Consider the following 10913-nt stretch of genomic DNA (forward strand, 5'->3'; position numbering starts at 1 on the left):
GCAAGACCCTCCTCTCTCCCTCCTCAGAGCTCCAAGTTAGAAAATGGCCCTAGTCCAGGATGAAGGCCTCTTTGATATTTGGGCTTCCCTACAGAGCTCTCTCTCCTCTGTGTCGGGACAGCCGACGTTAGGCACACACAGGCTCTGAGCACTCCCCTGGGGCCCATGGCAGTCCTGCCGAGCAGCCTGTTCCTCTGCTTAGGGAGAGGCTGGCCAGCCATAGCCAGCCCAGAGCTGGGTGACAGTGAGGCCAAGGTCCCTGGCTCTCATCGCTAAAGAGCTAGCTGCCTTGCAGATGTGTGTCCTTGGACCAGGGGAGAAGATGCAACCTACACTCACCTCTGTTCTTGGGAAGAAATAAATACTCACAGTACTCCATGCCCATTCCTTGTGGATGGCAGTGGACCCACTGCTGCTCCCATCTCTCTTCTCTTCCTCTCAGGTGTTGCCTGGGCCTGGGCGGGCTGTAGAGGGAGTTGTGGCCTAGGAGGGTCCATCAGACATGTGCCCCATCTCTGTATCAACCTTATTAGCCAGTCACTTGGCCCCTCTGGGTCCCATGTTCTTCGCCTGTATAAAATGAAGGGGTCAGACCAGATGCTCTCTGAAGACCCCTTCCAAACTCTACCAAGTAGCTGTCCCATTTCTCTCTCATGGTATCTGTAAGGTCCCTCTGAGCTGATTTTGTGTTGCTAGCGTGTTCACAGTATCCCCAGCTTTTGTATCCTGGCTCTGCCATATGCCCCAGAAGAACAGTTGTGCTGTGTATTCTAGGGGGTCCTTTCAGATGATCGTGGGCTGGCTGCTGCCCTCTGGAGAACCTTCTTCAACCAGAAATGTGAAGACCCTCGACAACTTGAATTGTTGGTGGAGTATGTGAGGAAACAGGTGAGCAGTCCTTCCCCTCCCCTCCAGAGCCTCCTGGACAACAGGTCCTTCCTGAGGTCTGTGGATGCTGGACTTTCAGAGGATCATGAGAGGTTGAGTTCCCAGAGTCCAGTCTGAGGGAATTCTGACCAGATCATGTCAGCAGTGGGCACCGATCAAGAAAGAACACCTTCTGTGGATCCAGCCATGAGCCAGGTCAGGGGTCAGGGAGTAGGAATAGAAGAATAAAGGGCACCGAGAAGTCTGCTGCTTTTATAAACCTGTTGTCTTTCATTCACTGCACATTCGACTGTCTGCTGTGTGTGCAGTGCCTTACTGATCCTGGGCACACACAGTCCTCCTGTAAGATAGCAGCACGGGGTGCAGTGAAGCTCCCTTTAGGTACCCACTTTGAGCCCCAGGATTCATGTTTCCAACTCCTGGCTTCCAACAGGATTGGGCTCCAGGCAGCATTCCACAACATCCTGTAAGCCTGTTCCCACTGGGTGCTTTGCTATCTGTCGTCAAGCAGAGTCCCCCTGCTTCATTCCTCACCCCTCTGGCTGCCCAGGGCTCCCTGACACCAAAGCTTCCAAGAGAAAGCTCCAGGGTGAGGACTGCTTAACTACATAGTCTTCCTCGAGCCCAGGAAGAATTCACTCCTGTTCTCTCTGCCCCCGGATCCTGTATTGATGGGAAATCCATACATTATAGATAAGAGAGAGCTGAGTGGCAGGGAAGAGGCACATGTAGGCTTTCCCAGGGTCTCCCAGTGAGTCAGGCTGTGCAGCTGGTCTAGAGCCCCCAGCTGGGTGATTCATGCAGCCACTAGAGGCCTCAGCTGCTCCAGACCGCTCACCAGCTCAGGCTGTCCCATGAGTCACACCTTTGCTTCACGGGCCTGGCCCCTGGAGCCAAAGGGGCCTCACCTCACAATTATTCTCTTATTCACTTGTGTCCACGGCCTTCAAGCCTCCAACAGCCAGGAGAGGGAAGGCCAGGCTCTGGCTCCAAGGAGAAGACAGGTCCAGCAGGCCCAGCTGGTTGATTACTGGAAAACTACATACTAAGGCTCTTCAGGGGGTAGAGAACCCCAGAAGCCAGGACTGCTGTTTGACCATTCTTCAAATCTGCCAGATCTGGGAAGAAGGCACTGTGACCAGAGGACCCCACCCACAGAGAGTTCTGAGACTCACACTGTTGACTGGACTCGCCCTCAGACAGGAGTAGCAATTGGCAAAGCAAATGCTATGTTTTCTGAGAGACCAGCCCAACTTTTCCATCTACCGCGGTGGGCTTGTGCCAGGGGCCACAACAAGGGCACAGCTGGGACCTCTCCGAGGGCCCTGAAGGAAGGGGCTGCCACACCAATAAGAAGGCCCAGATTGCCCCAGTGAGAGGCAGGCACTAGAAAACAGTGATGGAGCTCTTAGGGAAGCAGCGAGCTCTGATGGGGACCCAGTTCTGTCAGCAAACCTTTTGAGCACCTATTCTACCAGCCTCTCTGTTGAGAAAGCAGGAATTAGTAAGACCCAGTCCTGCCCTCTAGGATCCAGCTCATGATTTGGCAAGGAAGCCAGTCAGGCACAAGGCTAACCCTGGGATAAGTCAGTCTGCAATGTATACAGGCAGGAGCAGAGTCTATGAAAGGCTAAAGAAAGGAGGGACTAAGTCTGACCGAGTGGATCGGGGAAGGCCAGGAGGCTAGCTAGTCCTGGGCCATGATGCCAGTTGGTCTGGTAGATGGCCTGAGACCCATTCAGAGATCTTGCTGAGATTTTCAACTCAGGAGATGGGCATAGTGGTGGCATTAGGGACAGAAATGGAGTAATTGGAAAGAGGAGTGGCTTTTAGGTGAGATAACAGGTCAGTTGATCTCCTTGCACTGGAGACATGTGGAAATCCAGACCTGAGGTGTGTGTGAGAGACTGGGGGTGAGTGCGAGGGTCTGCAGCCTAAAAACAAAGCAGTGGGAGTGAAGGAATTCTTGGAAGAGGAAGTCGATGCAAGGCCTAAGATGAGGCCTTTGGACTCCTGCCACCTCTCCTTTCCCCCCAGTTGCCTTCTCACCCTCAAATGGAGCCTCATCTTTCTGAATCCAGTGCTGACTCCTGCTCTGATCCAGCTCTCGCCCTAGAGTTTGCCTGTGCAGTTGAAAGCACTTGTCCTTGTTCATCTCCTTACCAGCAGGAGCCTGGCAATCCTCCCAGAGGTGGCCTTTGTCGCCTAAGACTTGCCACTCGTTAGAGCACCTGCCTCTTGCAAAACTGCCTGACCACGCCTCCCTGCAGCTGCTCCTGTTCTCCATCACAGGTGTCCCCTCTCTGCATTGTTCAGGGGGATAAACTCCCTCAGTCATCCTAGAGGGGTGAAGCTGGGGTGCACGAACCATGGGGTCAGGGCCCACTAGAGGACAGTAGAAGCATACACTTTTTTTTTTTTTGAGTTCCAGGGACTAGCAGTGTCCTTCATCCTGTGGGGTACACGTTACTATTGTGGGCCCCTTCCTCAGACAAGGGAACTTAAATCTCCGAGAAGGGAATTGGCTCACCTTGGGTAACATCGCTACCCTGAATGGACAATCAGACACACAGTTCTTCTGGTCCACAAAGTCAGGGCTTGTGTGTCAGACATTTGTCCATTCAGAGGCACAATGGGGAATTCCCTAAAGCCTGAGAAAGCTTCCTTAGTGACTTGTTTCTTTGAACCCCCGTAAATGAAATAATCCAGGAGATCAGAGACCACTACCCGCGTCCCCCCTACCCCTGCCCCAGGCTTGGGAGCTGGGATGGTCGGAAGCCCCTCATGCCCCCGCCCCGTTCTCTCCTTTGGGAGGCTGGTTCCTTGTGCCATCTCACGTCTGTCCTGCCCTTGTCCCTTTCCTGTTTCCTGTTCTCCTGATTGCAGATACAGTACCTGGACTCCATGAACGGTGAGGATCTGCTTCTGACAGGGGAGGTGAGCTGGCGCCCTCTAGTGGAGGAGAATCCTAAGAGCATCCTGAAGCCCCATTCCCCAACTTACAATGACGAGGGTCTTTGATGGGCTGGTCCCTCCAAACAGCTGGCCAACTATCTCTGAGGAACTGCCAGAAGAGTGTGGGCTGTTTGGCCCAGGATCCTGCAGGAAGTGGCCTGAACTGACCTTTGAATAGCATCTGTCAAACACCTGGCCCCATTTGTGTTGATTTTCCTCTTAGTACACCCAGGAGTCTGATTGGGTGGGGTACGGTGCTGGGAGAACCCTTAGCCCTTCTAAGGTGTCCTCTCCCTCAAGAGAAGCCCTGAGCCAAGAGCTCCCCTACCCACTCCCCAGGTCCCCTCTAGGAAACATGCAATTGACAGCTTTTCCCAAAGGCCACAGAAGGGAATGGGGGTAGGTTAATAGAAAGGGGACACCCCCTCCCCCCGAAGGGCCCACTGTGGCCTAGGAGCAGTTTGTAATGCTTCTGAGTCAAGACGGGTAACCACGCTCTGTCCTCCGGCGTTGAGCCGTGGGGTTGAGTTGGCCATTAAAAGAAACAGAGACTTCTCTCTGCCATGGCTCTTTATTCCTGGGTCTTTTAGAAACTTACCTGGGATGGTGGATGCCACGAGCTGAGGAGCACTGCCCAGCTCAGTTAGAGACAGGGAGGCGGAGAGGCTCAGGGGGGTCTCTGCTGCTGCTTCTGCCTCCAGCTCATGGAGATGTCACTGTTCTGGCCAAGGTACAGCCTTCCAGGCCATGACCTTGGGGACCCAGGAGGCCTCTATGGCCAGGGGGCTTGTCACATCCTGAGTCATTTGGGAAGAGGCCTCAAGGGAAAGGTCCCTTTGTCACACACTCCCATTGAACTGGGTGAGGAACATGCTGCCTTTTCCTCTCTTGGCTCCCCCTTACACGAGGTACTGGGGAGAAGGGGAGAAGAGGACACACTCCTCCTGGCTTCGTTGCTCCGCCCCAGGACCCAGCCCCGTGCCCAGCCTTCCACCCCCTTCCCAACTCCAGGGGCATGTGCTGCAGAGCCACCTTGGTCTGAGCACTTGAGGACCAGTCCCCTCCTCCCTCTGAGTGTGGGTCATCTCGGGGGGAATTTTCTTTAAATTGAAGAAAGGGGGCGGAGAACCATATCGCCCCTCCCCCATCAAACTTCCTTCATTTAACTTGCTATAAAATGAGTCATAAAGAAACTCTATAAGGGTGAGGTATATCTCACTTCTGTGAAAACATTACAAATCAAACCACCTTCTCTGAGTTTATTTAAGATGCTTTTGTTGCACACGGAGCTCTAGAGTGAAGCCTCCTGTGTGTGTGAGATAATAACACCTTGTAACTCATTACAGCTGGGCACTATTTACATAAACCAGAGCTGGGCCAGGCAGGAATTTGCTGATTAATTTATTTTTAATGGAGTGAAGTATACCATGCACCAAAATAAACTTTACGGTGTGTACCTAACTGCTCCTGGAATGGATGGAAAAATTAATGGAACAGATTTGGCTCTCAACTCTACACATTAATTTATATATAAAAGTTATTTGAGCCTTAACCCATTTGCTGCCCAGGGCAGCTCCCCAGCCACAGATCGCAGCCTGCAGCACCAGTTCAGCTACCGGGCTTGCTTTAGAATCATGGCATCTCAGATTGGAAGGACCGTTAGCGGTCATTTAGTCCAGCCCTGGTCCGGAACTTGACGCCCCTTCTCAACATCCCAGTTGCCTATGTTCATACGGGCCCTATATGAATACCTACAGCAGCAGACAGCCCCCACCTGCAGAGCCAAGTCCTGTCTCCATAAGAAGAGTAATCACCAAACACTGCAACGTATGACACGCAGCCATGTTTCAAAGAGCCAGTTGATCTGTCATGTCTGTGATGTCCCAGACAAAGCCCTCACTTCCTGGCCGTAGGCATCTTTCACTGACTACACCCGCCCCCCCAAAATAAAATCCAGGCTCCTTGGAAGCTGCAAGGCTCTTCTTAGTTTGATCCTTGTTTGTCTTTTTGAGTCTCTAACCCCTTTCTTTTCTGAGCAACTGAACCATTTTGGGGTTACCTGAGGAGACTACCCTGTATGTTTTCTCTGCCTGGAATCCTGTCCGCTCTTCTGACTAAAGAAATTCCACATGTCCCCTAATACCACCCTCTCCTGTTCACCCCAGGCAGTATTCTCCAGAGGAACTATTTTTTACATACCCACCCTCCATCCTGCACTTGTGAGCACCTTCAGAGTGGGCATTGGTATTTGGATCAGTCGCCTTTGTTTTTCCAGCATCCAGCAGCATGGCTGGACCTTAGTAGGCATCAGTGTAAGCTTTGATAAATGAAAGAAGGAATGAATGACTAAACCACCAATCATTATCTATACAAGCCCAACAAAAAGCCCCTTTCTGGACCATTCTCTCAGTCTGTGCTACAGTTCAGCTTATTTTAATAATTCAGTACGAAGTACCTCCTTTGGCCTTCAAGTAGGAACGAAAGCCAGATGTTCCTTCTATAGCTAAACGTTTTTCTATTGCAAATTGTTATTATACAGAACAAGTGAAAGATGTTTTCTTTGCTCTCAGGGAGATTGCTCTCTAGGAATAATTTTGTCCTTTATTTGTACTCTGTATACGTCCAGAAAGGATCACAGCCAATTAAGAGACACAGGTGTAAAAACTGCAAAACGATTGAAACAAAGTTTAAGAGATAAGATGCAAGCATTGGTAGGTTAGAAAACTTAGCCCGCTAATAACCAACTTTCACGTGACTTTTTCAGCAATTTATAAAGTGTGATCTCAGGTGTGCATTGTCTCGCAGCAGTTCTGTAAAATAGGTACTGTTCTCCTGATTCTTATCCCCTTTACACAAGAGACGAGACGGGACTACAGCTCAGAGAGGCCTGGAAGATGAACCAGGGTGAGAAGGGGCCTAGAGTGCCCAGCCTTCATCTTCAGCCCTGGGGCCCTTGCTCTCTCCCCACCCCACATTGCTTCCCGCAGGTCAGTGAGGAAATGTGCAACTGAGTATAAAACCTTGCTCTGAGCTCCCTGGAAGCCAAAGGCAGAAATGAGACAGGCTGAAGGTTATGTACTTCCCATTGTCACATGAAAGGAATTATACTTATTCATCAGAAGAAACAAATGTTTTCCTTACTCTTCTGAGAATATATTATAGGGTTTGAAAATGAGAAACACTGAAAAATGTTGCGAATAGTACCCCTAAGATTTCAGATTTGCCTAAAATTTTAAAAATTGCAAGGTTTGCTTTCTTACACCAAGCTGAGATTAAAGCGCAGGCCACACTTCAGCCAGTGTTTTTTGTGTTTCTGTTCTGCGCCAGACGCTGCTTGGTGTTTTCAGTTAGTATCTCATTTAATCCTCAGTGACAGTTCTGTGAGGTAAGTGTTATTTATAAGTTCATGTTACTGCTGAGGGGGACTGAAGCTCAGGGAAGCCCAGATTTACCTTGCATGCAGACTCAGGTGGTTCTGACACCCAAGTCCAATGCTTTTAGTTCTAGAAAAGGAGCACTAGATGGGGAAAGGGTCAGTTGTGCTACATTAAAAAGGAAAACGAAAACTAAAGCAGTATTCCAGCCACGTGGGCTTCTGTGGGCGCATACACATACAGGAAAAGTCAGAACACGGGAGTTCAGGTTCAAGGTTAAGAAAAGCCTTCGAGGAGTTGGAGCATAAAGGATGGGCAAGGTTTAGGTAGGTGGAAAGAAAAACAGGAAGTGAGGATCCGCGGCTCGGAGCAGGAAACTTCAGACTCAAGTGGAGCAGCCGAGTCGGTTGCCAGGGAAGAAAAGGTTGCCGAGATCCAGATGGGGCCACGGCTCAGGGAAGCCTGGGTAACGCTGCCTCTGGCAGGGACCGTGACCTGATGGGAGTGCAGGTGCACAGCGGCGTGCAGGGTGGATGGGCGCAGTCAGGAAGGATTCTAGCCATCTAGGCTTGAAGGCCTGGGAGCGATTGTAGAAATTCAGAGGAAGTTCAAACCCCAGGGGCGTTGCAGGGAATAAAATCGTCCTATGAGATAGGGCAGGGATTATTGCCCCCATGATGCACTAGGGAAGCAGGTCCACTGAGGAGAAACCACTTACCGGTGCAAGAAACCACTTACATAGCGAAGCTGACCAGTCTCATGTCTTCAAGCCCCACCCCACTGCTTTGGTGCATGTTGGTTGTGTCTGTATGGGGAGCTGGTCTGACGGAAGATGCATCAGGGAGGGCAAGGGCATAGGGCAGGCCTGGACCTTGGGGGATGATGAGGACCTCGGGGCCAAGGACTTTGGCCCTGTCTTCGGTATAGAAGGGACACCTGAAGTCATGAAACTGGATGAGTTCCCAGAGACGAAATGTGGAGGGTAGAAAAGGGAGTGGGGTGGGCGTGGGAGAAAGTATCCACCGGGATTGGGGACGGGGTTAGGAAGAGATTAGGAGCCAGCGTAGAGGCGGAATCAGGAGTAAAAGCCAGGCGTGGGCGGTGTGGGTGGAGCCTTCCAGGAGGAGGAGGCTCTTAAGGCCGTGTGCTGTAGAGCGTAGGGCCGGGGGTAAGTGGGTGGAGCTTAAGGGACTTCCAAGAACAAGACTTTTTTTTTTTTCTTTTTGCGGTATGCGGGCCTCTCGCTGTTGTGGCCTCTCCCATTGCGGAGCACAGGCTCCGGACGCAGGCTCAGCGGCCATGGCTCACGGGCCCAGCCGCTCCGCGGCATGTGAGATCTTCCCGGACCGGGGCACGAACCCGTGTCCCCTGCATCGGCAGGCGGACTCTCACCCACTGCGCCACCAGGGAAGCCCCAAGAACAAGACTTTTGAGAGCAGGTTATGGCAACAGTTGTGGTATCTTGGGAGGTGCCTAGATGAGAAGGAACGGAGAAGAATCGGGCAGGAGATAGGAGAGCAGGTGTTTTCAGCACAGGAAAGAACTGAAGATGTGCATGGAGGTGGGGAGGAGTCTGATTTTGTGTAAAGCAATGAGTGGAGTAGGAAGCGTCCCTCAAACGTGAGGAATTAGGGTTAGATCCCTCTGGAAGTGGAAGCCTGGTCTGGGGAACAAGGGCCTGGCTTTGGAGGGGAGGAGGGAAGCCTTTCCTGAGACCAGAGCTTGGAGGGCAGGTGGGGGGCAAGTGATTTCTGAGGTGAGGGCCCAGAGGGAAGGGAGCGCACACTGGTCTCCATGCCCGGGGAACCTAGAGTTTATCAGCGCTTGGGGTGAGGTGGGGAAGGAAGGGGAGTGGGCAGTCTGTGGGCCGAGAACACGACAGTCCCAAAGTGAGCCCTTCCCGTGGGAGCAGCCCTTTACCTGCTACCCTGGCTCTGCCCCCTTCAGCCTTCTCCCACTGCATCCCACTGTGCCCTGACCTCTGACACCATGGACTTGGCCTTAGGGAGGATAGGCCAGACCTCAGGCCCCTGGCCATGATCTTCTACCCGTTCACTCTGCCCTGGTGATAACCACCCCTCACAAGTGTTCTGTGGCTTCCAGGGGACTTCCCTCAAGCCATGCTGCTGAGCCCAGGGCCCAGACCCTGCCCAGGTCAAGGTCCTCCATCCCTCTGATGAGGTGCGAAAAGGTCCCGGAGAGCCTGGCCTGGGATTTCTGGGAAGGGAAGCTTCAAGCACTGACCTGTAACGTCAAAAAGTGATAGAACACAATGTGAGCACTAGAAGGGACTTGGAGACCTCCAGCCTCTTGCTCTACAGATGGGAGGCTGAGGCCTTGAGAGGCTCACTCAAGTTTTCACAGTCGGGAACCAGAATCACTGACCAGTGCTGGCTTGCTTCTTCCCTCTTTTTCTCTCTCCCTGTGGCCAGAAACAGTTCCTTCACCTCCCAGTCACCATCTGAAAAGAGCCTACAACAGGGCTGTACTCTAATTGGGTGTGGAGGGTGGAACATGGTTCCTCTAAGCTTCCAGAATGGCTCATGAGCTCTAAACCACAAGCAATTGATTTATACCTCGGCTTATTCTGTGGCTTATAATTATTTCTGAGTCTGCCTTCCCCACTAAACTGAGTTCCTCCAGGGCACAGACTAAGTCTTACTCATCTTTGGGACCACAGTGCTGGCCTACAGTAAGCATTAAATATACATTGGGTGGACTGCATGGGCAGAGGGAGAGGGGATGGGGAGGGAGACGTGGCTGGATCAGTAATGTGGGGGGCTTAAGAGATCAATGGCTAATATATCTTCTTCCCCTCCCAAGTCCAGAATGAATTGAAAAATAAGAGACAGACACATGGACATCAAAATGGGGGCTTTACCAGTATTTCTGATAAAGCGGATTGGAGAATGTAGCTTTTGCTTTTGGGCCAAATGGACTTAATAATATCCTCCCCCAAATAAACATGCACCCCCCCCGCCCCCAAAAAAGGGGCAGACCTGTCTTCCTGGCAGTGACAGAACCTCCCGTGGAGTTTTACAGTGTAGATCAATGGAGAATATGCTACTTCTGCCTACAGCAGAACCGAGAGAGAGAGAGAGAGAGAGAGAGAGAGAGAGAGAGAGAGAGAGAGAGAGAGAAACCCAGAAATACTTGAGCTCAGCTCCTTCCCTAAGCCACTAATCAGCCAAGCCATTCCCCTCCTCTGGGGAGGATGCAGCCTGTGAGGATTTAGGGAGTGGTCCTCTCACCCTTCTCCTCCAGGAGAGTGGAGGGGGAATTCTCTCCCCTTATGGAAACATGGGGAGTGGGGACAGGTCTCCCACTGTGGGATGGGTTACGGTGGACGGATGGGTAGAGGGGGTGGAGGGAAGGACGTGGGGGAAAGGGTGAGACCCCATCGTCAAGTGTTACAGTGTCGACCCAGACACAGTCACCTTTCCAAAGCAGATGCCAAAATCCTTATTCCTGTGATCGCACTTGCCCAGTGCTCATCTGTGTATGCGGAGTGGAGAGAGGACCTTGACTCCTGTGAGCTGGGATGAGAGGCCAAATCTCAGAGCCACACTCCACTGACATGGCCCAGGGCCATGTTCACCTTCAGGGCTGGCCTTTGGTCTGGAGGGGCCGGAGACGGACCTGAAGGAGCTTCCGTGGTGCTGCTTCGTTTGCCGTCAGGCCTTCACTGAGCCCCTG

At 52.0% G+C, this 10913-nt stretch overlaps 1 protein-coding gene across 2 annotated transcripts in view; it reads left to right on the forward strand.

The window, feature by feature from the left end:
- UQCC1 (ubiquinol-cytochrome c reductase complex assembly factor 1) overlaps nucleotides 1-7137 on the forward strand; it is a 94877-nt gene extending 87740 nt beyond the window's left edge. For both annotated transcript variants that reach the window (XM_081256276.1, XM_081256275.1), the window contains 2 exons: nucleotides 775-888; nucleotides 3775-7137. In XM_081256276.1, the coding sequence (XP_081112402.1) occupies nucleotides 775-888; nucleotides 3775-3909 (249 nt within the window). In that variant the 3' untranslated portion in view covers nucleotides 3910-7137. The remainder of the gene's footprint in view (nucleotides 1-774; nucleotides 889-3774) is intronic.
- Nucleotides 7138-10913: the final 3776 nt, after the last annotated feature.

This window comes from Mesoplodon bidens (assembly GCF_964165515.1).
Source record: "Mesoplodon bidens genome assembly, chromosome: 15".
Classification (NCBI taxonomy): domain Eukaryota; kingdom Metazoa; phylum Chordata; class Mammalia; order Artiodactyla; family Ziphiidae; genus Mesoplodon; species Mesoplodon bidens.